This window comes from Musa acuminata, chromosome BXJ1-2 (assembly GCF_036884655.1).
Source record: "Musa acuminata AAA Group cultivar baxijiao chromosome BXJ1-2, Cavendish_Baxijiao_AAA, whole genome shotgun sequence".
Taxonomy (NCBI): Eukaryota; Viridiplantae; Streptophyta; class Magnoliopsida; order Zingiberales; family Musaceae; genus Musa; species Musa acuminata.
The window spans coordinates 31,081,177-31,108,817 of NC_088328.1; the positions used below are offsets into that span (position 1 = coordinate 31,081,177).

Genomic DNA, 27,641 nt, shown 5'->3' on the forward strand with positions numbered 1-27,641 from the left:
TTCAGCTTGCTGTTAGTAGAACAGTGTCACTTTCCCAAGCTCATTGAAATGTTCTCTCACAAGTAGTTTAGTAATGCTCTAGTAAATGAGACTTGTAATACAATTGAGACATTTTACTGATGATTAACACCATTTGGGAGAATCTTGTTCAGAGGCATAATTGGCTGACATAGATCAGAGTAGATTTAGCACATGAACTTGTAGCTAATTCAGGAGTACAATTGCATGGTCCCCGGAAAATTCTTCCTACCACCACAGTAGATGGTAAGATTATATGCCAAGGACTTCTCATTTCATGAGTGTATCTTTTGGAACCATTTTGATTCTTTCAACTTAGAACATTCTTACTAATAACACAAAACTTGCAAATAATTATTACATGAATACCAGCCTCCACTTTCAAATTAAATTTACAATCTATATCTTGAGGACCACTCCTAGGGAATTTTTTTGCACCAAACTTATTTTAAGATAGATATACAAGTCCTTAATAGCTCTTGCAATCAATCTTTGTTTGAATTCAAACTCTAGTAATTTGTTAGCTTTCTATAGGAACACATAATTCTTTCTAATAGCTAGTTATTCCAATACAAGTACTCATTTGTTACTGAGTGGCAATCATTCTTTTTAATCTTCCACTGACCCACCGTGCAAGTTAATTTTTTCTTTCTCATTCTCTTGGTCTCTTCTCAATTTTTGTTGCTGGCTTCTAAGCTAGCAAGAAACTGCATTCCCTTATTATGGGAATCCAATACATTTATTCTTGCATTTGCCTTTCTCCATAATGATTATTATTTTTAGTTCAGACTTCAGACACCATCTGCTGTAACTCACATAATAATTGATTGGCTGATACTGATAGCCTGCTTAAACCTCAAATATGCTCTATCTAAATTTTCCTGTTGAAGTCAAGATGTTAATAGGTTAGTAGTCTCACAGCAGTATGCCACTCACTCTATCCAGGAACAAACATGCAAATGTTGCATTATTAGTTGAGGATCAATAAAGCTAACATTAATTTGAAGTATATCAAGGGAAATGTTATGGTTGTCAACTTGCTACATAATCCGTTTGAACAATGAAGTTTTGCTGCAAGTTAGATGTGATAAAAATAAGACAACATTCAAACTCATTTCAGAATCCTATCCAGTAAAAGAGTAGCAAGTTCCTTGATGCATATCAAAACAATTTACATGCTCCCTACTCACGATACCACAAGAGTGGCGATCAGATTATGGAACTCAGCTAATGAAGCTAAAGCAATGTTCTTTAACATTACAACAGAAACAAATAAAAAGAGAGACATCCTAATAAAGGATCAAATTATTTCAGTTTTGTAAACATGAAATGAATTCCCACTGGGTACTGAAACCCCCAAAACTGTAACATTATATTTAGAATGTGCAAAATTATTTTGATGGGCAGGAAACTCGAGATTCACAAAATCCCAAAACTTACAACATTATGGCTTATGCAAAAACTAATAATAGAATCCTTGAGAACAAAAAAAAACTGAAGAGAAAAGATCCTCATATTTGTCTATCCAATGGAGAAAAAAAAGATGGCTAATATCTCCAACCTGATTCTACATAATTCTGGTCAAAAATTCTAAACTATTCCAGTTATCTCAAGGCTTGGACATTGTATTCTCCATGAACCTCAAGAACATATACTGCAAACCTGCTAAGAAAATGAAGATCTTCAGTAGGCTGACCGGAAAAAAATGCAAACAAAAGGTTGAATTAATGAATAATGCAAAAAAGGTAATCGTTTCAAGCATGGTTCGTCTTACAATATATATTGAGTCGTACCGATGTACCAACATATGGTACAACGGGACATACTGATATACTAGTATGTACCGTCCATACCAGTCTCCTATCAGATTGATATGGAACACCTGTACCGAGCGCTATGCTACGGTATGACGAACCTTGCTTTCAAGTTTCAATCCCTCTATTCAGTGGTAAACACTGATTTAACCCTGTGATATATCCAGAGAAGTTCTGCTGCCAAGATTTAATGAAGATGACAAATGACAAGCATCTATCCAGATAGCAATGATGAACCACACACAAAATAAGATCTTCACAAACATTAGCCCTTATGAGTTTCATTTGCAAGTTAAAAACCCAACCATGTGCCAAGCAGATGTAGGGCAACATAAATGTTAAAGCTGTCTATTTCGTGGATGGACAGTAACAAAAATAAAACCATTGTAATGATATCTTAAAGAAAAATTGGTTATACAATGATCATTCATAAATGTTAAAGCTGTCAATTTAGCGGTGTTATTGAAGTTAAAAGGACAGATCTGAGTTTCAAGAAAATGTGCTGTAAACTTTAGTACTGAGTAGAAATGGTCCTAGGTCAAGTCACATAATATATAATCAAAGTTTAACATTTCTTTCACTTAACTCTCACTGGTTAAACAAATTAACCAGCAAGACACAGCTATATATTCACATGCTAGCCAAAATCCAAGTGATTCTATGCAAATATCAGCCCATATACATGGTATCAAGGTTTGACGTATAGCACAAAATGATATGAAATGGATGGTATATATCGATCGACCATTACATGGACCAGTACATTTTGAGCGATAAACTGAAATATGGCCTCATAGTGGTTGATACAGGGCAGGGATTCGATTCTCGAATCGTATCGCCCAGTACGGGTGGTACGTACCGGTCCGCCAATTGACCGGCTCGCGGACTACCCGCTACCGGGCGGTATCAACCGGCGAACATGACAAGGAGCACGACAATGAGGAAGACGAGGCTGTGGCACTCGTACGATGGAGAAGGCATGACTGAGAAGAGAGTTGGACATGGCGAGAGACGAAGAAGCGCTCCGTCGAACGGAACACGGTAGGGGGAGGGTCCTCGCTTCGTCGGGGGAAACACTATAGAGGGCAAGTCCTCGCTTCGTCGGGCGAAATGTGGTAGGGGGCGGAGGGATCGTGGCCGTTGTGGTTGGGGAGGTCGCAGTCAACGGCGAAGGAAGGGATCCTGGCCCAAGTTGGACTGCTGCTTCCCCTTCTCGTTCTCGCCGTCATCTTGGTCTTCTTCCTCACAGTCGCTGCTGAAGGCGGCAGCAACGGGGGAGTGGAAGATGAGCTCGCCCTGGGCTAGATCCCGACCGGATCCGGTTGCTGTGGGAACATTGTGGAGTGCCTCACGGGGGATGAGTTCGAGCTGGGGACGGAGGCGACCTGTCGCATCCTCACCCGCTCCGCCATCACCCCCTTTTTGTCTCTCGAGATGGAAAGGAGGTGATGGTTTCTTCTTCTTTTAAAAAGAAACCATCCTCACTCACATGCGAGATGATTTCTTTTTAAAAGAAAGGTGTACCGCTCAGTACGCCTTGGCATACCGCTCGGTATATCATACCGTATCATATCGAGCAAAACTTGGTACATTGGCACAGTACAAAATTAAAAACCTTGATACATGATATGTATCAGCCGATATGGTCGAAACTTGTCTTGTATTGGTCAATACGGGTTGGTACCAATCAAAATTTGATAGATACATCCAAATCGGGTCTAGTTTGACCTCAATGATCAAATTGATTATTAGGGCCTCTTTTAGGGCTTTAAATCCCCTTCCCTCCTACCTCTTATGCTCACTCTCATTCTCGATACTGATCCAAATCGGGTCTAGCGTGAGCCCAATGATCAAATTGACTATTGGGGCCTCTTTTGAGGCTTTAAATCCCCTTCCCTCCCACCTCTTTCGCTCACTCTCATTTACTCTCTCATTCTCACACACATTCTCACACTCTTACTTGTGATTAAAATGCCAAATCGGTTGATTCAAGATCAATGGAAGCAACTTCTTCCCGTGCAACAAAGTTGTTCCTCGATGGATCCGAAAGAATAAATTCAATGTTTCCTCCTTATAACCTATTTATTTATGGTTTATATACACTTTATTCTTATCTAAATACAATATATATACCAATAGATTAGGAAAAAATCCTAAAAAATAATTTTTTAAATTTTTTGGCTATTTTTTAGCTTTTTGAAAAATCAGTATGCACCGGCACATCGTACATACTGGTCCACCCATGGATCGATACCACCAGTCAGCATGGCACGATGGTCCTTGCATGGTATATCTCATATATTGAGCAGTACAATCAGTTTTGAAATTTACTACCTGGTATAGGTGGTTCTGCATATACTTTGTCTTTTGCAACTTGAACTGGTAATTCTTGGTGGGCTAGATTTCCAATGAGGATAGAGATACATGTGTGCCATTGAATTATAGATTAGATCAAAAGCAACAGACATTAACCTAAAGAGCTAAGCAAAAGGAATTTGGTTGCATTGGATTAGCAAGTCAAACCCTGGAATTTGCATTAGAAACTTGGTGGTTAGAGAAACTGGAAACTAAACATGGATATCCAATCTGATAATCAAGATTAGAGGTCATCCATGATATCTGACACTCATGTGCAGTTGATGAGAATGGCTAGCCCTAAATTAAACTTATCAAGACAAAGGCTGCTCAAATGGATGTCCTCATTCTGTGGTGCAAAATGGATAGATCGGAATATAAAAGAAATATCTGAAGGAAACAAGTTAGGATTTATGATGTAAAACAGAAATTTTATTTTTGTATGCCATTTCATGCAATGAAATTTCTTTTAATTTTTTTTTAAAACGAGAACAAATAGAGCATAGTACTCCCAACAAAATTGGTAAGACAAATGGTTTATTTTACATGTTTAACCATATATCTATCTGTGGGAAATCTTCAGTAATGCAAAGTTGCAAACTATCGAGACTTTCATACTGTTTCTGATCAAGCCTTCCTCTCTCTCTCTCTCTCTCTCTCTCTCTCTCTCTCTCTGTGTGTGCCACACCATCTCTAATCTAAGTTTGCTCCTTGTCAATGCATCTAACAATCTTCTTGGGAAATGTTTGAACCACTTTAACCAAATTTCAACCAATATTTTCTATTCATGCTACCAGCAACTTACCATTGGAACAGTTGTCTATCCTTATACAGCACTTGAGTAAGAGAATTATGCTCTAAAAAAGCCCAAGAAAAACCTACACTAGCTAACTATGATATATGGACCATGCAATCAATAGATAATAATACAGATATCACGAAAGAAACAGTCACTAGAATTAGAGGGTAACAAGATCTCCTTTCTATTCTGAAGCAACACAGCAAGAGTTGACAATCGAGACTGATTAATATGAGGCCCTAGTTTCCATGACTACTGTCTGAGTTTATCACTTGGTTGTCACCTTTTACCCTTTACCCTTGATTCCAAGGAACCCTCAAGTTCCCAGATCATTTTGAGGGCTACATGTTGTATGTAGCAGGCATGAAATACCATTTGTAAGCATTTCTTTACCAGCACTAAGAAACAATCTCCTTATGATTTTATTCTTTTGGCATCGATTTAGAATGTGATTATCACTGTTCCTACCATTTCTTCAACCTTTTCATGAATGTTGTTTAATGTTCTTGCAGCATGATCTATGTTTTCCTTCCCTCCCAGTTTTGTTTCTTTTGGTCTCCACCATGTCTCCCACTCTGCTTACCTCTACATCTGGCACATTTTCTTTGAAACCTTCATGCAAATATCCATGTGTAAGTAATAATTGGTTCTCATGGTGGTTAAGAAGTATTATGCAAACAGCTTACTCACTTAAGTCCTCTATGTAGTCAGAATGGAATGGTAAACTGATTATCAACATAAAATCCAATAAAGTAATCATCATTAGTTTCTAAACTTTATAGAAACTATAATTCTGGTTAAGTAAATGCAATTAGCAGAAAATCATCATAGCTGCTATAACATATATGAAGCAAATTAATAACTAATTGCCTAGCTTGGACAACAAAGAGATAGCATCACTTACATTTCTGAATGTCCAATATATCAGAATTTGGTTTGAATTCTTTATAAAAGATCCCTTGCCCCGTAAAATAGCAATAAAACTGAAGTGCACGTTTTCCAAACGTCGAGTCATGTCCGCCTGGATGTAAAAGTTGACAAATGAAAACATCTTGCCTTCCTGCTAATTGAAGTCACAATATTCTCTTTCTTGCAACTAACTGACATTAGCATCTATACTGGAAGATGCATTTGCTGGTCTTACATCACTTCCTCTTACTACTTTGCTATAAACAACTTTAAATGACTGTGATCCATATGGCCTCTTGAGCAAACTTATAGGCAGCCTTAGTGTCTGTTTACGACGACTTCTACCCTTGATGTATATGCCAAGGCTCCCCTCACCCTCGTACTTTTGGCTACTTTCATGAACATGTTTTTCACCACTAGGCTGTGCATCTTCTCTGAAATCTGTCTCAGATTCCAATTCGGTAGTTTTTGTATTACTACTCTGAGATTCTTCAGCTTCCTGTTTCTCTGACAATTTCCCATCCAGTGATTTTCCAGTGTCTATAACCTGTGATTTCTCATTATTCTCGTCGGTTTTTGTTCCTTCTTCAATATTGATGCTCAACAGAGGGGTTAAGCTCATACCATTACTTACATCAGATGTCATAGTCGATTCCACCGTGGATTCAGAAATCGGACTTAACACAGGCGAGAAAGAAGAAAAATCCACTGGATGACAAACAGGCCATACTGATGCTGCAACAAAGTCAGGTGCATTTGGACCGATGTTGCATTGCCATGGATAATGGTTTCCGTGAAACATGTTGCTGTTCATAGCAAAAGTGGTATTGGGCATAATTTGAGGACGGGTATATGGTGGGTAAATAAATGGCAAAGGATGTAGGATGTTGGGAGACCTGGATGAAGATGCAAAAGGATGAAGAGGTGAGGTACAAATAGGAGGCACGGATGGCATTACAGCCGTTGGTGCAGCATGAAGAGTAGCACTCAATTGCCAAGGTGTCATTGTAGGAATCACACCACTAGGAGGAAGGCCAACACTTACAGGAAGAGGATTAATTACTACAGGAAGGGATGGATTAAATGGTGCAGCAGAGGCAGACAACTTCTTAGCAGGGAGCTCTCTGATATCACTGTCACTAGATGGTAATTTTACCATTGGGTCATCACTAAAAGTTTTCTCAGAGATGTCAACCTTTTGGAGATCCTCTTGGTGGATGCTGGAGGATGAACCGACATGAACATTGCTACACAAGACTTCCTCATGATTTTCTTCTTTGCTTTGTTTAGTGGTTAAGCACTCAAGTGTAAGTGTAACTATGTCAGATGTATTTTCAGACAAATTTAGATCATGACTGTCATTCTGTTCAACCTCTTGAACCTCATTACAAAGTATATTATTGTCAAAACTACTCTTGATGGGCATGCTACCGCTAGATGACAATTCTAAATCTGAAGCTAATGGTTCTAGTGGACTTTCCAATTCACAAACCCCCTCTCCTTCTCCTTTAATTTCAGCTTTGGTCCCCAAGTCTAATACCACATCCTGGGGAGAGTCATTTTCTTGGGCTATATCAGATATCTGAGTCAACTCAGCAGCATTTTCTGCATGTTTCTCATTCACAAATGAGTCCCTTAATTCTGATACATGTTTTCCAGTATATATCTCTTGTTTCAATGGCGTATCCTCTAGGGACTTTAGACTCTGAACCTTGGCAATTGTTCCTGGAGGCGCTAAAGCTACATCTTTGTATGATGGAGAATTTGTGAGACCAACAACCAAATGATTATGCGGCTCAGAAACATCACCTGTTCGGTACTTCTGATCCTTTAATACCTCATTGTCATGATGTAAATAGGGTGCCTGACCATCTACGGAGGGAGCCATTCTTTCAGCAGCATTCCTATAGTTATCAGTGATCTCCTGATTGGTAGATGAAGGCACTGACTTGACTCGGTAAGTCACAGCTCTGTATACTCTCCGACCAAATTTGGTGCCTGGTGACTGGATTTTCATGTTAAGATTATCACTGAAGCTTCCAGGAACTACAGTTCTTTTCTTCAGAACATAATAGCGGTTATTTAAATAAGAAAACCTTGGCTTAGATTGAGCAGTTTCACCAGGAACATCATTCATCTGATAATTGTAGGTCTTCCAAGTACTTGTACGCCGCTGCTTGATTCGCTGGCTTGAACCTCCACCCAACCTTTGCTTTTGAACAGGTTGCCAACCATCTTCTATTTCTGTATTTATGTCCCTTCCATCTTCATCATCAGAAGGAAGCTTATGCTCTGTTGTTCCCTCAGATTGTTGAGAAACTGCTGGCTGCTTTTCAACAACTTCTTCATGTTTAACCTCAACACCTGGATCAATTGTGTTTTTATCATCTTGGGTATTGCTGGCAGTATCCACTTTTTTCGTTCTATCTGAAATTGTAGCATGTGAATCAGCCACAATCAGGTTCTGCGAAGACTGCACTTTGACCTGAATCAGTACAACAATGAGTTCTGGAATAAAAGGTGTACCAATTGAAAGTCTCCAATGAAAACAGTTCAAGTACCTTCAAATTCACATATATAGAAAGTCAACCTTCTTCTAAACAGGATATGTAAAGGTTAGACATAATTTGAAAAAACACATATAACAAGGAACCAATAAGCATTACCGATGGGTCCATTTATAGGTTATCTGATTCATCCGAGAATTTCTTTCTGTTGAAATTTATTTTTATGTATATCTTATTTTAGAGATAAAAGCTACTGGTGAACAACATATGAGTAGAGAAACCCATAAGTGATTCAGTTTTAAGCAAAAAGTTTCACCAAAAGATTTCATCCAACATTATGTATGAGATTATGTATAATCTGGAATAGATGCTTAACTAAAGAACACATATGGTTCTGGTTAATATGGTTTAGTTTATTCATGTTGCCTTAGTTAACAATTAAAGTGATTTTAGAACTTTCAAGACATAAATAATAGCCAAAACAACTTTGAGAAAATTGGGTGCTAGTAAGCCAAAACAATAAGACCCTTGAGATGAGTTAATCAGAACATTATAGCTCATAAAGATTATCTGGATTCTAGATGCAAGACATGCTTCTCAAACATACTTTTGCTAATACTAAAGCATGGGTATTTCACTTATCCAGATGCAGAAAAAAAATTGTGGGAAAATGGAATATCTATTTCTGTTTTCCATGTTCAATTGGATTATCTTTCAAATAATAGGATAAAGGCTATCTAGAAATGCAGAAGTTTACAGTTTCTTCTTGATGTTCAGGCATAGGACAGGCATGGTAAAATAAAAATATGCCTATACTTGCGTGTTTGGTAGCAGACAGCAAAAGATAAGTGTACAAGTCAAGTACAATCTGAAATTCGGATTCCAAATTATGTTTAGCAACTGACTTCTTACTTGCATATTATACCTTAGGTCATTTTGTTAAACTAAAGATTATTCAACCTGATTCACTGCCAAAGAATGAAATCATTAACTCTATTAGTATCGCCTTTGAGACTTATTCAACTTATCCTGAACTTAGATTCAAGATTTGAGATTTTACATGTGGCAAGTGCAACAGAATCCTACGTGTTGACAGGCATGGATACTCAGGTTCTTGACCAAGACAACATATTGTCGGCATGCCCTCAACATGGTATGAAACCTCATGCAGGTATCAAGCTTACATTGTACATGTTGGCCAATATGACAACATGTAAAATCCATGTTTAGATTCTTGGGAGATAATAAACAAGATGAAGGCTCAATGTACCTTTAAACCCAAGTTCTTTTTCTTCACAGAGTCAGCATCTCTTCCTTTACCATCTTGGATGGGATTGATGTAATCAAGGAGATCGGAGACACTGCCAAGCAGAATATACACTAGCACATGATTTCATCACTTTATTAGAAGTAAAAAAGTAAGAAAAACCTGGTCTGGTGTATCTAGTTCATGAAAAAATTACATTCAATTCATGAGAATGTTACTATGTGGAGCAGGTATATGAGAATATACAGAGGACTCATGCTTATAGTAGCTATATACTAAACCATATTGATCTAATCACTGCATTTGTTGCTTTACCTTAGGTGGCCTTTGCTGGCGATAGATGCATCAGGCTTACGTGTACCATTTCGAGCAGCTTCTTGCTGTTCAAGAGCCTTTGACTCAAAGTACTCAAGCCAGGCAGCAGCATCCTGCAAAAATCAAACAACTTCCAGTGACAAGAGATTGACATGCAGAATTAGAAGAACAGAACAGAAAGAAAGATGTCCTCATGTCTCTCCAGACAACGATGCATGTAAATTACCTGAGTACGCAAGTCATCAGGGCCAAGCTTTGCTCGAAGTATTTGCAGTGTTGTTTGCTCATGTTGAACACTCAAAGGATATGCTTCCATCAAGGAGAGTGCAATAGCTATGGCATGGTAACTTGCTGCAGTCTAACCATTAATGTAATAAAGAAAACTATAAGTTATTTATTCTTAATACTCTTGATATTATAACCAAAAGATCACATGCCTAAATTTTATTGAGAATAATTGACCAAGAAAGAATCTTGGTCTTGGTGAGATTGATAGTCACTCTTAAACCCATTAATTTTAACTATTCCAATTTGTAACTACATACAATTAATTTTTTATTGAGTTGTTATCTGTTTATGCCTAAACTAAAATCTATATGTTCTAAAAATCAACCAACAATTAATAAAACATTATAAAATCCTAAACTACTTAAAATATATGTAAAATTGTTAGAAAGTTATTTATTTATATTCTAATGTATTTAATCTGAAAATAATAACAATAGAAAAAACAGTATTACTCAAATTAGACATGGAAAATATCCAAAAATACAGAAAAAATAGAAATTTTAGTCTAGTGTTTTCTAGACTTGATCTAAGCCTAATTAATCTAAGTGTTAAATTTTTTGGGATCAATTCGATCTTCACTATTGGATAACTAACTTGTAGGGCATCATAAGAAAAACTTTATTGGAACTGAATGACTACAAAAATAAATTAATACCTTAGAAGGTGTGCAGTCACCAGTCAACTTAAACTACATGTGCTTCTATCTCAATATTTAGAATTTATAACCAATAGCCACAATATAGCTTGAAAAGAAGTATCTTAAAGAGTTAAGAGAAACAAGAACAGAAAAAAAAAAATTGAGAACAAAACAAACCTGAATGTGATCTGGGCCAAGTAACCTCTGATTGCATTTCAAAGCTTTATGAAGATATCTAAGTGCCACATGTACATTTCCTAGGCCTTCCTCCATCATGGCCACATTGATATATGTAGCAGCTGTGTTTGGATGAGATGGCCCACAAGTAAGATGCAAAAGATATAATGCACGCTTCACATACCTGATTAACAATCAACAAAAATAAATTATGAAAAATCATAATCAACATCTCATGGAGGCATGGTGATGTCCTATTACTTCTGGCATGATGTCAAAATTAAATAGCAAATAACCTGGAAAAGAAGCTTAGTAACTTCTAATATTTTGTTCCTCAATCTTTATATGCACTTAAGTTTTAGGTATTCAAATAAATCAAGGAATGCAACTGCACCCGAACTGGTCTGTACTGATCGGTATTTACCAATATGGTTTTCATGTTAAGTTGCATCCTTGGTGTGGGCAAATACGAATTAAATCCTGGAATGTCATCTTACAAATGTAGTTTTACCTAATTTGCATAATATTTTTCTCTCACCCAGGAAAATTATGAAATTTATCTACTCTATGAGGTTTTGATAAGGAAGGCAAACTGATGACAAAGGATCTACTCATTCTCCTTCTAGGATGCTGGCTATTGGACTTCATGATATAACTCTGATATAAATGGAGGTATCTGCTTTCTCATGAAAACCAACAAAATTACACAGTGCATCGTCTCATTCATTTGAAGGTCACAATGCACTGGAGAATCTAAAATCTAATCATTAATTCATCCACCCATTCTTTGGCCTTATAAAGAATAAGAAAAGAAATGGAGCCTGAAGTTTTCAAGAACTATGGCAGCAAATGCTTCACCTTATCTGAAGCCACAAAGCATAACTTTCTTAATCCTTTGCTGCCATTTTATGGTTATATCAAATTCTGTATACTAGTCAACATGAACTAATTAATAGACTCCTTCATATCATAAACATTCCATTGCCATTTTTAGAAAACATATTATTGAATAGCTTCTGGCATCAATTTCTTTTTTACGTTGTAGTGCTTGGCCATACTATATATTATGAATGAAAGTAAAAGCATGTCTAATTTAAGGATTGAGACTGATGTTTCTATCTTTATGTAGATCAGAATTATTCCATGCAAAGTTGCAAACAATATTAAATTTAAAAATCTAGTTGAAAAGCTTCAACAGTTACCACCGAAAAGAGTCTATTAAAAAAGTTTCGACAGTTACTGCCCAAAGTCTTACTTTTCAGTCATTGCAAATTTGCAATTATACATCATGAGATAAAGTATTAGTATTTTAACCAAGAATTTGGGGTTCGGCAACTTAAATTGGTGTTCGCTAGTATTTACAGGTCCTATGGTTGACCAATACATGGACCAAGCAATTTTGTCAAGTTCATGTTCATACCAGCTTATCGCCCGGTTATTATAACAGGCATATCATCTTATTATCTTAAAAATAATGAGCTTACCACCCAGTTATCTATACTCTCCATCATTTTCCTGATTTTGCTTGTTACTTATCAACCACTTCATCACTCTAGCCCCCATCCACTCTGCCAACAACACCATGAGCCCCTATGACTTGGTCTTCACCTAATAAAAATGATACCCCATGTCCTATGCTATGCCTCCACCACCTCTGCCACCGCCAGAAACTGTTGGTATGGTCTACACTGCCTACAACTATACTGTCATATATAATGTCAATCACACCAATACCACCTTGCTCCCCTGCCCTTTCTGCCACCTTGGCAACCCTTCTTGCGATCACAGGCACACATTGCCTCCCTCCTCTCCATCACCTCCTCTGACCTCAGTTCCACCCTATTTAGTCAATATTGGTATGTGAATCCTCACATCTCCACCGCCTTCCTTCCCACTCAATATTGACCGTTACTAAGCCATACCAACTCATGATACGGCTTGGTAGTCTGACCGATGATTGGTATTGGTACCAGACCAAGATTTTAATCCTTAATTTCAAGTTATAATAAGAATAAAATACAGTATATACTGTATATAATAAAGTAAGAGATCAGATACATCAAAAGAAAGCATTCCTACATAAAGGTGGACTAGGACAATTGGGTATTGAACTTACTTTAGAGCCAATTCAGTATGCTGAAGTCTATAGTAAAATACAGCTAGATCACCATAGCTCTTCATTGTATCTGGATGATCCAAGCCAAGCTCCCTCTCATTAATGTCCAATGCCTTTTGCTGATAAGTTGTGGCCTAAACATATCAAATGTCATTGTAATCCCAATGAAAGATAACAGAACAAGTTCGAAAGTCATAATAGAAAAATCTCAAAAGTCACCCTTCACATTCAAAGTTTTACAGTTTAAATGATGAGGAATCTGTAAAATTTACATATATACCATGATATTCAACCAAGTCAGAAATAATAGAACAAAAATGTCCGTGATGTATAGACTGATCCAAATCTTTTCAAAAGCTATGAACAAAATTGAGATATTTAGTTAAAAGTTGGCCATATTTAATTAAAAGAGGACAGCAAATAATAGACACACAAATGCTGTAGTGAGATATTGCACTATGATCTATCTATGAGATCTGTTGAGATTCACAGAGCTCACAGCAAACAATAGATGGAAATAGATTAAATACCAAACAAAATATTAGTTGTACATTCATGAAATTTCTCACAATTCTAGTTGACAATTTTTTATTCATAGTGGTAGAACCACACGACAAACTGCAAAATACTCCAAATTATAATAATCATGGCCTTCGGTGACATGAATGTCTAAAAGCTACCTGATTAAAGTCTCCGGTATGGTAGAGAACAACAGCTAAAAGACTGTAGGCTCCAGCAGTCATCCGATGATATGGGCCACAGACTGTGATTAATTTTGCCAGAGCCTGAACCAAATACAACTTTGTTATCAAAGGAAATGAAAGGGAAAATGAAAAGGATTTAAGATGCAGGATAACCTGTATATGCATCTACCTTTGTCCCATAGCTAACTGCATCTTCAAGTTTACCCTTATCAAGAGCCGTCTTTGAAGATTCCAGTAGTTGTCGTCCATCTGCAGATGAGCATGCAACTTGCTACAAAATATTTAGAAGAAATAAGATCCTTGACTGCAGCGAACAGAATTCCTACAAAACTTTCTTTTTGTTTTTTACCTTGTGCACAGGTACAAGGCTGATGATGTCCAATTTGTCAAAGGGAAAAGCTGAATCCATATCAAAGTCTTTGGGTGCCAATTCAATTCCCGCCTAAAAGAAATAAACATGTGAGCTCAAAGAAAAATCAAAGGCCACACACATGTTTTGAAAAGATAAAGACTATTACCTTATGGCACAGTCCTCTCAGGATAGCATATTTTCTTATATCAAAGTAGCTTGAAACTGAGAGTTCCCAGTCATATCGTTTTTTCAAAAATACTTCGAGCCATCTCCAGACAAGGGTATGCACAGGGACAGAAGAATGTGAAACACCAGAATCAGGAAGCCCAAGGAGCAAGTTAAGAGTTGCAGCTATTGATATTGACAAATCTCTGGTGTCAGACACAGCAGCAATTACAGCTCGTACGACATGCTTAAATGCTCTTACTATCATCTCATGAATACAGAGTGACTGTACATGGGACAGCTTCTCTGAAAGCTTGACCTGATATATTGATCAGAATAGTGCAATTAATCATATATTACTAGAATACATCTTGAAATTAATATATATTAGACCGTTTTCAAATTGATAACGAGAGAAAATGGTTGACTTACAACTCGCCCAAGAGAATGCATTCTTAGGCCTCTAGTATGCATAAAATCAGTCAAAGTACGACCATCAACAGGTGAAAGTTCCAATGAACCAAAGTCTGAGACCTGAATACATGTCAAGGTATAATTTAAACTCATCAGAATAGTCATTTGATAAAAAAAAATGGCACTATTTGATGAATTAGGTATAAGCAAATAATATTCAGGCCTACCAACTTCGGAAGAGCAACCTCATCATAATATCTCGATGCCATCTCAGTTAATTCCTGTGGAGACTGATAATGAAAATAAATTATATTCTCACCCTTATACTAAGCATCGCATGATATGGAAATTTCTTAGATTGATAGAACATAAATAGTAACATGTATGCTAAATATTAAAAGATAATATTATAGAAACTTTCGCCACATAAGTATAGCTTAGAAATGGTGCAACTTCTTCTAGAACTTCAAAGAAATCATGTTAGCTTAGTCTATAATTTTCAAAGGTCAGCAGTAGCCACTGAAAACCAATTTTAAGTCTCAAAAATGGATTGTGACTTTGTAGAACTCGAGTCAAATGACCAAGTGTTTCTAGTAAGGAAGTTAGTTCCATCATGTGCTCATGACATCTTTTCAGTTTCAAATATGACCATTAGTTAAGAATCTAACGTCCGATTAACACCTGTTCTACCTTTCCAACTTAGCAAATAAAGATGTTATCGATCATTTGACTGTAAGATTTGCTATAACATGTTCTCTTTTTTCCTTTATATGTTCTTTAGTTCGTGTACTGGATGAGTAGCATTTGCCAGCTAAAAGTAATCAAGGAATGAGTTGGCGCTAATGTACTACCTTGGTGGACTTTCCTCTATCAGCAATTAAGTCTCTGAAAGTATATGTCTGCTATAACATACTTTTAGAAATAGAAGAGAAATATAGAACTTAATAGAAAGATATATGTTGAACTGTTGTCATAGATATAACTCATATAATCAAATTTAATCAAAAGAAGATAGGATAATGGTGTTATTAGGAAAGACGTGAGAGATGAAAACGACTATAATTATGCAGCAACGGTATAGAACATGACAGATACATATGTAGCAGCATCTTTTAGGAGACAAGAACAGGTTTAAACAATAACTATTTGTTCAATAGAAAATAAAGTCAGCAAGGACTTTTAGAAGAGTGAAAAAGGAACTACTAGAATAGAAGAACAGTGAAATATTCACAAAGAAAAAGAGTGAAAGAAACGCAATGTTAAGGACTAGAACACAAAAACCAAGAGGCAGCAAAATTCTTCTATTTCAATTCACTTCAAGTCATGTCCATGCCCAAGGAAACAGTCAATTTACATATGCATGCACATACAAATGGCAAGCAGATTCCACCTAAAACACTATCGGCAACCAAAATAGAAAAAAACATAGTTTAATTTCCTTACATGACACCAATTTCTGTACATTCTGGCCTCAAAGTTAAGAGAAGCTGTTATCATCTGGAATGTTCTCACCCTATAGGACATACCCTCTAAAACTTCACTTCAGATTGAACTATTCTAAAAGGAAAGATTATGACCACTTAATGGTTGCCTGATTTACATGTACATTGGGCAGACAAAAAATCATGATGTTCTTATCACCATATGAAATCATAGAAAGTAATATTTTCTCTAAATTTCCTTCAAAATCTTCAACATTGACAGTTCAGAAATCAAGAAAACAACATAAAAATGAATTAGATGAAAATATAAAACACCGTGTCTAGCAATTAAAATAAGACAAATTCCATTTCTACAAAATTAACCAACAAATGTAAAGTCCAACTTTAGCTTCAAAACTGGTAAATTTTAATTTTCTTATTTTAAAAAAACTAACCAAATTTCTTTGAGACCTTCATAAACCTGTTCTGGAACTTGGGAAGGATATGGAAAAAAAATTGTTATACTTAATTGATCAATATAAAGTTCATCACTTGAGATGGAGCTTGACATCTAAATTAATCTTTTGTTATCCCATGAAATTTTGTGCCAAAGTAGGATCACAATCGTGTGGAGTCATATTAACTTAGACCACAAGAACCAGATCACTGAATCATAAAATTCTGACAACATTAAATATAGCTAAATGAATGTAACACTGATCATATCAATAAATGATTCATACCTAAACTGACCTAACTAGTAAAATGAAGCAAGTGAACTTAAGTTGTGAATCCTTCTTGTGCCAGTAATCCGGTCTAGGTTTCAAGTTCCATCCAATGTTGGAGTTGGATTTCTCAAACTTCATCAACTTAGGTTTCTACATAATCAAACATCTCCCACAATTCTTTTTTTCTTCTGTACTTTCTTCAATCTATGTCCTGTTTTATCTATCAAACAACCAAATGTTTGCCAGCTCAAAGCCTTCCCCCATTTTAAATTTATTTTCTCCAATGTGGCTAGCGAATGATTATACTACTATCTCAAGAGTGGGGGAGCATAAGAAACATTAGTCACAAATAAGTGCATCCTCATACAACAGCATTTAGTTCAAGGGTAACCTACAAACTAAAACCCGAACATCAACGAATACATACTCTGACCAGTGGCCCTGAACTACCATTTGAGAGGAATTTCAGATTAGAAAAGAAATACAATATATTTGATGGATGACTGGATGATATCTTTGTTAGGCAAACATACAATTCTATATACGGCAGCTTTTGAACTTCAGAATGAGGTTATATTAGTCATTTCATGTGCATTGACCTCTAAATAGAATTACTTTATCAAAATCAAGTTGAAAAGATGAAAACTCAGTCAAGAATGCATAAGCTAATGTAATCAAGATTATATTACAAGATAAAAATATTTCATGTTTCTCTCTTGGCATATTTAGTGAAACAAATAAGTTAATGAGGTTAATGTTGGAAAGTGCATGCACCTCTACTTTTCAGTGGCAAGTCAAAATGCCATATTGGACTATTGTCACAAAGATTCTGCATGAAGATACAAAAAGGAATTACGTGGAAAAAGATGCATCAGTAATTTAACTTGAAAAGCTTTTGTGTTATCATAATGTATCTAAGAACTCATTGTTCAAGAGGAAAAGCAGCAATCAACTCAGTCTCAAATATCAGATATAATCTTCATATGAAATTTTTATAACACGTTAATTAATTATGTGTATATATGTTCTGGATTTCAGGAAAACATAGTGGAACTAAACAAATCTACCCCAATTTTCTGTTCAGCATACCTTCATATGAAGTCCAGTTTTAGATTCTTGCAACCGTGTATATGCAGGTTCAGGTAGCAAATCTTTGAGCTTGCAAGCATCCTCTGTTGCTGTGGTTTCAACCTTTGGTTCCTCAAATGGCAACTTCACATCTTTCATTCCTCCAGGCGTCTCATCAGATGATTTCCTGTCAACTGTTGAAATCTTTTCTTCATCAAAATCTGGTTTCTTTTTGTGGTTTTTAAGAATTTTAAGAGGCTTCCCAAGGCCTTCGACTCTTGTCTCACTTTTAGTCTTTTCACCGGTTTGTTTTTTATCTTTTTCACCAGCCTGTTTCTTGTCTTTCTCACCATTATTCTGATCCTGCAAATGCTGTATCCAACAAGCTCCTAATTCCCATCTCATAGAGACATTGCATTCGGCTTTCTCTTCCTCAAGGTTCACTAGGCTGTCTGACAATAATTTCTCCACAAAGGCTTGTGCTGCTGAGAGTTCCTCAGGCTTTGAATTCTGTAAACTATTATATGTACTTTTCTCTCTTGATGTATGGTTTTTGTGAAGAAGCATTCTCAGACTGAAATAATGAATAATAGCTTCAACAGATTGAAGAATTTAAAACTATTTTATATGATAAACTGAGAGCATGAAGAAATATGCCTATACACTAACAAGCACCTGTTGATGTTAAAAGCATTTGCGCCCCCTTCAGGGTGATCTTTGATATCAACACCTTGCAAAGGTAAATGCTCTTCGCTTTTCTCATGATGGTTGACTTTCACAACAGCAATGTAACCACAGTAACGCACATTAACAACCCCTAAAGTGGCAATATCCTGCAGATGAAAGCCCACAAATTTGTTTCACTGAATTAGCTATCAAAAATTGTAAAACATTGTCAAGGTTTGCCGTACCGAGCCGTACCGCCCGGTACGGGCGGTACGTACCGGTCCGACAAGTTGTCGGTACGCGAACCGCCCTATACCGGTCCGCACTGTAGCAGTGCTACAGTAACACTGTAGCGCACTGTAGTAGTGCTACAGTGCTACAGTGCTCGATACACCTCGGTGTACCGGTCGGTACACCCGTACCGTACCGTACCGAACACGAGTAGATACAATTATATTCTCTTACATGAGCTGCTGTATTTTCATCTGCAGTGATTCCTTTTAGCAAGTTCCTCTCGACAAGATGTTTGGCATCAATTCCTGTTGTTTTACTTCCATCAATCTTTGTATCAACCTTGCATTTTGCATCTGAAACATCTTTGGTGACAGTGATGCTAAAATCCCCTACTGTCTCAAAGTGCAGGATGTTTTCTGACCCTACTGGAAGTGCATCATGTTTTTTCTCCATAGCTTGCTTTACAGCTGCGATGGCTCTTAATATTGCAACATCGACAAACAGGCTATGAAGCAGGAAAGCTCTCCTGTCACGGATTTGTCTTTCTTCTGCAGTTTTACAGGGCATGGACTTAAGGGAAAGGAACTCATTTGCCCAAGGCACCATATCGCTTTTTCCATCCCTACCCCAACCACCTCCATTGCCTCCCCATGTTTCATCCTCAGCAGGAAGGGAAGGAAATATGGATGGTGACTGAGCAGCAACTGGAGGCACAAGCCATGTGTTTGCACGAAATCCATATGGCAGATTTCCAAACTGCAAATAGGAATGTGCTCTTAATTGTTTGAGGAATTAGTACATTCAACAGGCAAATAGCTAGAACTGAAGGAAATTATGAATTATCAATCCAAAAGTAACATAAATGGTAAGAGACTTAAGCAAAGAAAAAAGTACACCTGCCCCAGATTTAAGATGTTGAAAAAAAACGATGTGACACATTGTGGAAAAATAAAAAAAGGCTGAAATAACTGATGAGCAGCTCATGGACACAACTTTCTTCTTTTCTTTAATTAATTTTCTTTACAAAATAAAAAGGTTTCAAACATATACTTACTACTTGCATCCTATACATGGAAAGACTAAAAACGAATTAACGAAGTGCTTTAATATACAAAATTCTGTCATATTATAACTTGGACATTGTGTAAGATTCATTTAAGTGGTAAAGATACATATGACAATAGACGTGGTATCAAGAATGAGGAAGATATATAGGGTTGTTGAAGCAAGCTGTTATAGGACATAGAATTAGATTGATTTTTGACATCAACGATCTTTTGGCAAGAAACATCCGTAAGTTACATATATCCACTTCCCAGCAAAGAAGGTAATAAGAATTAATCAAGCAAAGAACAGGAATAATTAACCAATCAGTGACCTCTTAGAAGTTCTTGTATCCACTATAATAAATAACATGAAAAAGTTACCTTATTTCGTTCCATGAAGGCTTTCATGAGATATTCGTAAGCCTGTAAACAGCACAGAATTCAAGAAAAGAATCTCGTTAGAGGCAAACATCACTGGCGTAACATATAATTCTAAGCAGTACCATGAAATGTACGGTAAAAGATAAGTTAAAGAGTAATGTAATAAAGAACACAAATAAATAGTAAAGAAATGAGTTATTGACGTTATCAAATGCTCTGCTGAGATGTCTCAGGAGATCAACAAGATTGTGGCACAGCACGCGTTGCTTCCCGAGACTGTAAAATCCCCTGGCGCATGCCTCGACGATCACAAGCTTTCCATTACACAGCTTCACCTTTAATTTTACATCCAATGTCGATCAAAACAGATAATTAGCAAATAGTAATTCATAGATATAACTTAAGAAGAATTAAACAAGACGTACTTCGAGGAAGAAGATATGATCATCGGACGGACGCTCGTCCTGCCGGAGATTCGTTGTTCGCCGGATGACTGCAACGGGCAAATTGATCAAGAAAACAGACGAAAAGAACGGTTTTTGCTTGATTCTCGATAAGAACATGCGAATTGGGAAAGAGAGGGGCGGGGGGAGGATTGGACTCACACTGGATGGGAGGGGTGAGATTGGCGAGGGAGAAGAACTCGTAAAAGGCGCCGAGCCGAGGGCACGCGCCGCTCATCTCCGCCTCCAGGTCGGCCGGCAAATCCTTGGTCGGGGACGTCGGCGACTGCGCCTGGCGTTGCGGATCCGGCGGGGCCTTGCGGCTTCCGCTCTCTCCACCGCTCTTCTTCCCGTCCTTAGTGGCCGCGGCGACGGCCGGGGGGGCATCCTTGGGCGGCGGCGTCGCCGGCGGCGAGGGGCCGAAGCAGGTGGTGGAGCAGAGTAGGTCGAGGAGGCGCCGCACGTGCGCCAACGCTCGTTCCTCGTCGTAGTCCTCTGCCCATCATCGCGCTCGTAATTAGATATTTTCCTCTTATAATCGCCAGTAATAAAAGCAAAAAAATAAAAAACAGTTTTCTGCATAAAAAAAGACTGTTTTTCTAAATAGCATTTCGTTTTAGAAAACGTTTTTACTTTCCGAACGCTTTTTTTTTTCTTCTTTTCATTACAACAGACATTTAAAAAATATTTTTAAAAATTCACTTGATCAAAAAACACTTTTCATGACTTTAATTGCAACCAAATACACCAAATCTACTTATATTTATATTCCAATTGTATTATTTCTTACCTTCGACCAACGTAAGAGTGCATGGCTTAAGTGCCGTAATATCCACAGAATCCTTCAGCCTCGCTCCTCTGACCTGAAATAAAGGACACAATAAGACCAATTATTATCGCTTCAGTAATTCGAAATTATGTCCATTATCTTAAAGCATTTCTTTTTTTTCTGTGTCATATATATCTTGGACAGAAACACCATAAATAAATATATATTAAGAAGCTATAATTAATATTTAATTATTTTTTTTGTGACAGTAATCCTTTTATGATATTATGCACAAATCAACTCTTTTAATATTATTTTTTGTTCCAAAAAATAAAACTCTTTTTATGCCTTTCATTTTCTATGATGGGATGATTGGAAACAATTTGGACCCCAAGTGTCCATCCCACCTCATATCCAATTCTAGGTCAGATGTCCATGCAAAGACTTCCCACCTCATGTGTTCCACATGAGCCACGAGATGCGCATGGTTTTCTATTCACCATTTCCTATGTTCTCATCTACTTTGAATCCAAATCCATAAACCATATATTTTTCTGATAGCTTAAGTATTTGAATATTCGATTGAAGTTTTTGGTGGATAAGTCAGTGATGAATATTTTGTGAAGAAGAAAAAAAAACATAAATGATAGCAACTCATGCTAAGAGTTCAGCAAATCTAACTCGCCCTGTGGTTGAAATCCCACCAAAGCATGTCTAGCTTATGAAAAATGCAATTATCTGCACAACTTGATGAGCTACAGGACAATCTTTTTTCTTCCTTGTATGTGAAAACTGATGCTTGTCGAGTTTTCCGTCTAACTACTGTTCTTCCTTTTAAGGTCCCTATCGAAGTGGAAAGATGGATGGACTATCCAAGCACGACTCTGGAAAGGCAGTAACCCAACCAAAACCCACATCCACATCTTTGGCTTTGCATTTACTATCAATGTCTAGCAAACAAGAAGAATGAATCAACAAATCACAAGAAAACGAGTTGGGAAGATGAAGCTCTTACCTCATGGCACAAGGAGTAGTTGGTGAAGTTACATGTCGAGGTGTTAACACACAGCAGTCGCCGTACGTCGATGATCCTGTCAGTGGATATTCCCTGCAAATAAGCCACGAGAGGTTGCAGGGTGTTTTCTATGGCAGAGACGAAGGACCATACGCAACCAAAAGAGCAACCAATTTTGATTGCTGCAGTGATGATGGTGACGACATTATTTATCTGTACAAGTTAATTTCCATGAATTAACCTCTAGCTATATGGTACCTCAACCTTAGCTGACACGATGCAATATGGTCCCAATGAGTGTGCCAGTCTTCAGAAAAGGGCACTGAAGTGAACCACTCAGTTGCATAAATGCTAATAATAAATGCTCCGTCAGTAAATGTTCCTTTTATCGCTGGTGTTGATACCTCATATCTCGACGACAATGAGGTGGGATCTATCATTCTATTGGTCCAGTGAAGCTGAGAGTATAACCATCAGCTCGACTACTAGTACTTGTGTCCTTCCACGGATTAACACACTCCATGACAGTTCATACACGATGAACCTTTCATACTGTTCCATTTCATCCTCTTACCGAAAGAAAACATAGACCAGAGAAGGTGGTGAGAAGGGCATACACAGACCTTTAGGACGACATGAGACTCATCGGGGAGCTTCACTGTGATGTCCACAGCCAGAGGCAGAACTGGCACAGCAACAGCCAGTGGTCAGTCATCGGAACAAGCATGAAACCAATGACGGCAAGTGAATGGGTCAGGTTTTGCTCTTTAGCGGCGGTAACAGCTTACCTTTCTCATCTTTCTTCTTCTTCTCGCCCTTTCCCTTGCCTCGAGCGCCCTTGGGTGCCATGGGGGACCGCCGCCCCGCTCGCTTCCACTTATCTGTGAACCGTACATACACTCATCCATCACCCTTAACATATCAAGTTGGGTTTCAAGAAGATAAGCTATTGCATGACAACCCATTAAAATAAGCTTGGAACTATCCGGTCTCGGGAAAACAATACAGAGCAGAGATCTCTGGGAATCCAACAGCACTTACCACGAGAGAAGCGTTCGTTCTGCTGATGCAAAAGAGGTCGTATCAATCGGTGAATGGAGTTACGCCTGAGAAAGAGAGGAGGAAGCCGCCATTAAAGATAAGAGAGGCAGGAGAGGAGGGGGAGGAGGAGGAGCAGAGGAGGTAGAGAGATAGAAGCAACGCGAAGGATAGTGAGAGGAGGCGGAGATGGGGTGGGCTACGATAAGGGAGGAAGGGCGGAGATTTAACGGTCAGATACGACGTTGGCAGTTTATGGCAGCGTCCCTGCCCCAACAGTCATCCCAAAATTACTTTTCCCACTGCTTTTCGATCACCCGCTTTCGTACCTGAACATTGACTGGAATCTCCGACTGTATCAGAGATGTATATTTAGCGCGTAGGAGTGGATCCTTCACGAAACTTTTCGTGGCCGGGACCCACTTCTGGGGTGGAGACGATAGGGGGCGGCGTCACAGCCGTCGATCGGATCATGCGATGGTCGCTATTGGGAGCTCCACTTTGGGGCGTCCGCCCAATACGGGTCAGCCAGCGGAGGGTTTGGAGCACTTGGATTCGGATCCGAGAACAGTGGTAGTGGGTTTCGAGATGATCGGATACGGTGGACACAAAAAGTATTGGGCGGACAATAATTGAAAGCATGGCGGTTGGGTCGTCAAAAGGGTCCCACGCGGACCCGAACTTGCACCGCATGGGAACGGGCCACGTGGCGGCCGACGAGATAAAACGGGCTCGGAGGCGCGTAATTTGGGTGAGAGGTGATGGGATCGATGGAGGCCACCTGCATCCGAGTCCGTGCTTGCCGATCTCCGATCGACACCTGGTTCCGATGTCGGCACACGTGCGCTTCGCGTGGAATCGTATTTAACGTGGCGAGAAGAGAAAATTAATTAACTGATGTTGACGTTAAATACCCGCTCGTAGTTAAGTTGATTTGGACAGAATGCTATCAACGAGATGCATGCTTTTCTTGAGACAGTGACATTCGATTTCGTTACTATATAACGGTATAATTGATATATATATATATATATATATATATATATATATATATATATATATATATATTTAATGTAATAACAAAATATTTTTTTTTATTTTTTAAAAAATAAATATTTTAGACAAAAAAATACTATTTAAGATGACTATATCATAGGATATATAATTCTACATTGAATCAAATTTCTGTGTGTGTTATGTTACAAGAGCATTCATTACAAGACTAAGTTGGTGTTTGATAGAATCACGTAGAATTTACTGTATGATAAAAGACTATAAACACATCAGAGAGAGAGAGAGAGAGAGAGAGAGAGAGAAGAATGTATACAACATGTCTCCCCTATGTGGTTTCTATGTGACGTAAACCACTCAATAGAACTTGACTCCATGCCCATCAAACTCGGAAGAATCAACGCCACCTCGTCCTCCTCCTCCTCCATCGGCGGTGCTTTCTCTTCTCCGCCCCACTCGGAAGGCCCAGATATGAAGATAATGGCCGACCTTGAACCCATTGTTGCTCACCAGCTTGAAGTAGTCCCTGCCGAAGAGGACGACGTTGTACTCCCTCCCCAGTTGGTCGAGAACCTTCAGTTTGAGGCCTCCCTTCTCCCTCATCTGCGCTCTCTCCGCGGCGGTCATCATGCCCTCGAACACTGGCTTGTCGAGGACCTTCTTGGGCAGGAGGCGGTGATGCACCTCGTCGAAGTCGCTCTGGTAGATCTTCTTCTCCATGACGCACTTGGGGTCGCTCACCCCCCCGACCGTAGCAACGTAATTAGAAGTTATCGGGTTCTCTCTGATGCCGAACCGAAGCTTATCAGGCTAACCGATCCGGAGGACAAACCGGATCCCCTTTCGGGATCCGATCGAGTTTGAGTCCGATTGCATGCCGGGTTATTGGATCCAATGCGCTCCAATGGCAATCTCGTGGTTTTGTGACGTTGTGAGATATTTATTTCACGTAGGTATAAAATAAGGGGAAGGTGGCAGGGTCCCGCGTGAGCGCGGCCACGTGGCGCAGCAAGTGGCCATCGCGCCACCAGCCCCGGCGGCGGGACCCACAAACCAGCGAATCGCTTTCCGCCGCCAGCTGTCGCGCGTTTCCGCTCTCCTCCCTCCGTAATTGACGTGCACGCCATCGAGTCATCGCAATGACCTAAGTACCCTTTACGTGCCCCCACCAGCACTCGTCCTCCCCCGTCCGATGCGTGAGATTGATGATCAAGAGCTGTTATTTTGCCTTGAGCCGGGAGGGCTTCGACGTAATTGTACTCACACATTGATGGTGTTTTGGTGGCTGGTCATCTTATATTTCCCTGGCATTTTGTAACTTGGTGATCAGGCAAACAAGCAGAGAGAGAGAGAGAGAGAGAGAGAGAGAGAGAGAGAGAGAGAGAGGGGTAGAGATGGTTAACTACTGGAAGACGAAGGTCCTTCCAAAGATCAAGAAGGTCTTTGACCGGAACGGCAAGAAGGCTGCTGCAGCTGAGGCATGCAAGTCCTTCGATGAATCCAAGGTGGGGGCTTGGGCTTCATCTTCTTCTACCTCTTCTTCCTTGTCATATATACATACTCTTCGGGTTGTCACAGGAGGAGATTACCAAGGAGTTGGAGGAGAAGAAGGCAGACCTCCAGCCCAAAGTCGTAGAGATCTATGAAGCCTCTGCTGTTGAGATCAAGGTCCATCTTCCCCTCTTCGTCAGAGAGAAATAGTTGCAGATCCGTCCCGTGGAATTCAGCTAACTTAATAACTTTCTATGATCATAGACTTTGGTGAAGCAGCCTACAGAGTCGGGACTGAAGAAGAAATCAGCTGTTGTCATCAAGTTCATCGAGGAACTAGTGAAGATCGGTAATAATCTCTGTCTGTCTCCCTTCGTAATCTATAGTTTGCCAAAGGTGATCATGAGACACATATCGATCCACGTAGAATTCCCTGGCTCCAAGCCGGTAAGCGAGGCAGCAAGCAAGCATGGCCCCGCCCTCGTCTCCGGTCCTGTTATCTTCATCTTCGAGAAGGTCTCCACCTTGCTCCCCGCCGAAGCCGAACCGGAACCGGAACCGGAACCGGAACTGGAACCGGCCGCCGCCGTCGAGACCACCAGCAAGGAGATCACTCCCGAGGGCGCGGAGGAGACCAAGAAAGAGGAGGCCGAGAAGGCGGAGGAGGCCCCAGCTCCGCCTGCTCCTGCCGAAGAGGCAGTGACTCCGCCGGAGCCTGCGCCAGAGCCTGCCAAGGCTTGAAGACAGACAGGTTGCCATATGATTCCACGGACCTGTACAGCTGCCGGCACCACCTGCTCTACGTTCACATCATTCGCTATACTTCTTCCTTTTGTTGTACGTAATCGTTGCTTTGTGAAGGGCTTGCAAGCTGTGCATAGCATTATGATCAAGCAATTGCTGTGTGATTTATTGGCTTATTCTATTGTTCTTTGTGTTGTCATGATTGAAGTTGTTGCCGTGTCGTGTCCCATATAGAGAGAGGGAGCTCAAGGAAACACTTCCTGTGGGCCTTTCACATGGTGCTTCTCTCATTGAATTCAATCAGGACTGTAAATAAGAAGAAGACTTAAGAGGCAGTCAAAGCGCTGATTGGGAGAGAACAACATCGAGGAAAGGGACGCGAGAGTTATCTCCTCGTGGACAAGAGAAGAGGTATCCCACACGCAAGACGAAGATTGATGGGCAAGTCTGCGCCGATGTTTATGTTTTGGGCAAGTTGTTGGGTTGAGGATGATGAAGGTTCCGAGGGAAAACCAGCTGCGGAGAGGATAGATATTGGTGTCATTCAATGTGGCGGGCTCCGTCCGCAGCACATCAACTGATGGCTGTGCCTTGTGCAACGTTATGCATTGGACTCGGCTTCTTATTACCATCTTGCTCGACGAGAAGAGAGTCAAGGATTTGACTTTTTGCTTGATGCAGAGCAACTGTTATAGTGGTTGGTGTCGGCGATAAGTCAGTCAGTCAGAGCAAACTATTTGGCACTGCGC

General features: G+C 39.2%; 2 protein-coding genes across 4 annotated transcripts; one reads left to right on the top strand and one right to left on the bottom strand.

Annotated features, from left to right (window-relative positions):
* Nucleotides 1-1,348: 1,348 nt before the first annotated feature.
* Nucleotides 1,349-23,846, bottom strand: LOC135609761 (protein REDUCED CHLOROPLAST COVERAGE 1-like). 3 transcript variants are annotated; one of them, XM_065103371.1, is made up of 25 exons: nucleotides 23,650-23,844; nucleotides 23,397-23,489; nucleotides 23,232-23,293; nucleotides 22,609-22,701; nucleotides 21,615-21,687; nucleotides 20,987-21,319; nucleotides 20,807-20,874; nucleotides 20,585-20,716; nucleotides 20,382-20,423; nucleotides 19,186-19,710; nucleotides 18,730-18,887; nucleotides 18,076-18,628; nucleotides 15,065-15,127; nucleotides 14,856-14,957; nucleotides 14,425-14,742; nucleotides 14,256-14,348; nucleotides 14,076-14,177; nucleotides 13,883-13,987; nucleotides 13,203-13,336; nucleotides 11,087-11,270; nucleotides 10,211-10,342; nucleotides 9,985-10,097; nucleotides 9,673-9,763; nucleotides 5,891-8,380; nucleotides 1,349-1,680 (listed from the first exon to the last, which is right to left on the bottom strand). In XM_065103371.1, the coding sequence occupies exons 2-24, from the start codon at nucleotides 23,455-23,457 to the stop codon at nucleotides 6,083-6,085; spliced, it is 5,835 nt and encodes a 1,944-aa protein (XP_064959443.1). In that variant the 5' UTR covers nucleotides 23,458-23,489; nucleotides 23,650-23,844; the 3' UTR covers nucleotides 1,349-1,680; nucleotides 5,891-6,082. The 3 variants fall into 3 exon arrangements, with proteins under 3 accessions (XP_064959443.1, XP_064959447.1, XP_064959452.1); XM_065103375.1 differs by having other exon boundaries at nucleotides 1,349-1,683; XM_065103380.1 differs by lacking the exon at nucleotides 1,349-1,680 and having other exon boundaries at nucleotides 8,204-8,456; nucleotides 23,650-23,846.
* Nucleotides 23,847-25,988: 2,142 nt separating this feature from the next.
* LOC135609790 (plasma membrane-associated cation-binding protein 1-like) lies at nucleotides 25,989-27,068 on the top strand. The gene is made up of 4 exons (XM_065103452.1): nucleotides 25,989-26,162; nucleotides 26,236-26,325; nucleotides 26,413-26,497; nucleotides 26,576-27,068. Exons 1-4 carry the CDS (start codon nucleotides 26,052-26,054, stop codon nucleotides 26,887-26,889), a joined length of 600 nt encoding a protein of 199 aa, XP_064959524.1. The 5' UTR covers nucleotides 25,989-26,051; the 3' UTR covers nucleotides 26,890-27,068.
* Nucleotides 27,069-27,641: the final 573 nt, after the last annotated feature.

Bases quoted from the DNA above. Each gene is read 5' to 3' on its own strand.
- LOC135609790 (XM_065103452.1), top strand. From the start codon at position 26,052: ATGGTTAACTACTGGAAGACGAAGGTCCTTCCAAAGATCAAGAAGGTC. The intron at 26,163-26,235 runs GTGGGGGCTTGG...GGGTTGTCACAG, and splicing joins AGTCCTTCGATGAATCCAAG to GAGGAGATTACCAAGGAGTT. The intron at 26,498-26,575 runs GTAATAATCTCT...CGATCCACGTAG, and splicing joins CGAGGAACTAGTGAAGATCG to AATTCCCTGGCTCCAAGCCG.
- LOC135609761 (XM_065103371.1), bottom strand. From the start codon at position 23,457: ATGGCACCCAAGGGCGCTCGAGGCAAGGGAAAGGGCGAGAAGAAGAAG. The intron at 23,294-23,396 runs GTAAGCTGTTAC...TTGCTGTGCCAG, and splicing joins GAAGAAGAAAGATGAGAAAG to TTCTGCCTCTGGCTGTGGAC. The intron at 19,711-20,381 runs GTAACTTTTTCA...TCCTATTTGCAG, and splicing joins CCTTCATGGAACGAAATAAG to TTTGGAAATCTGCCATATGG.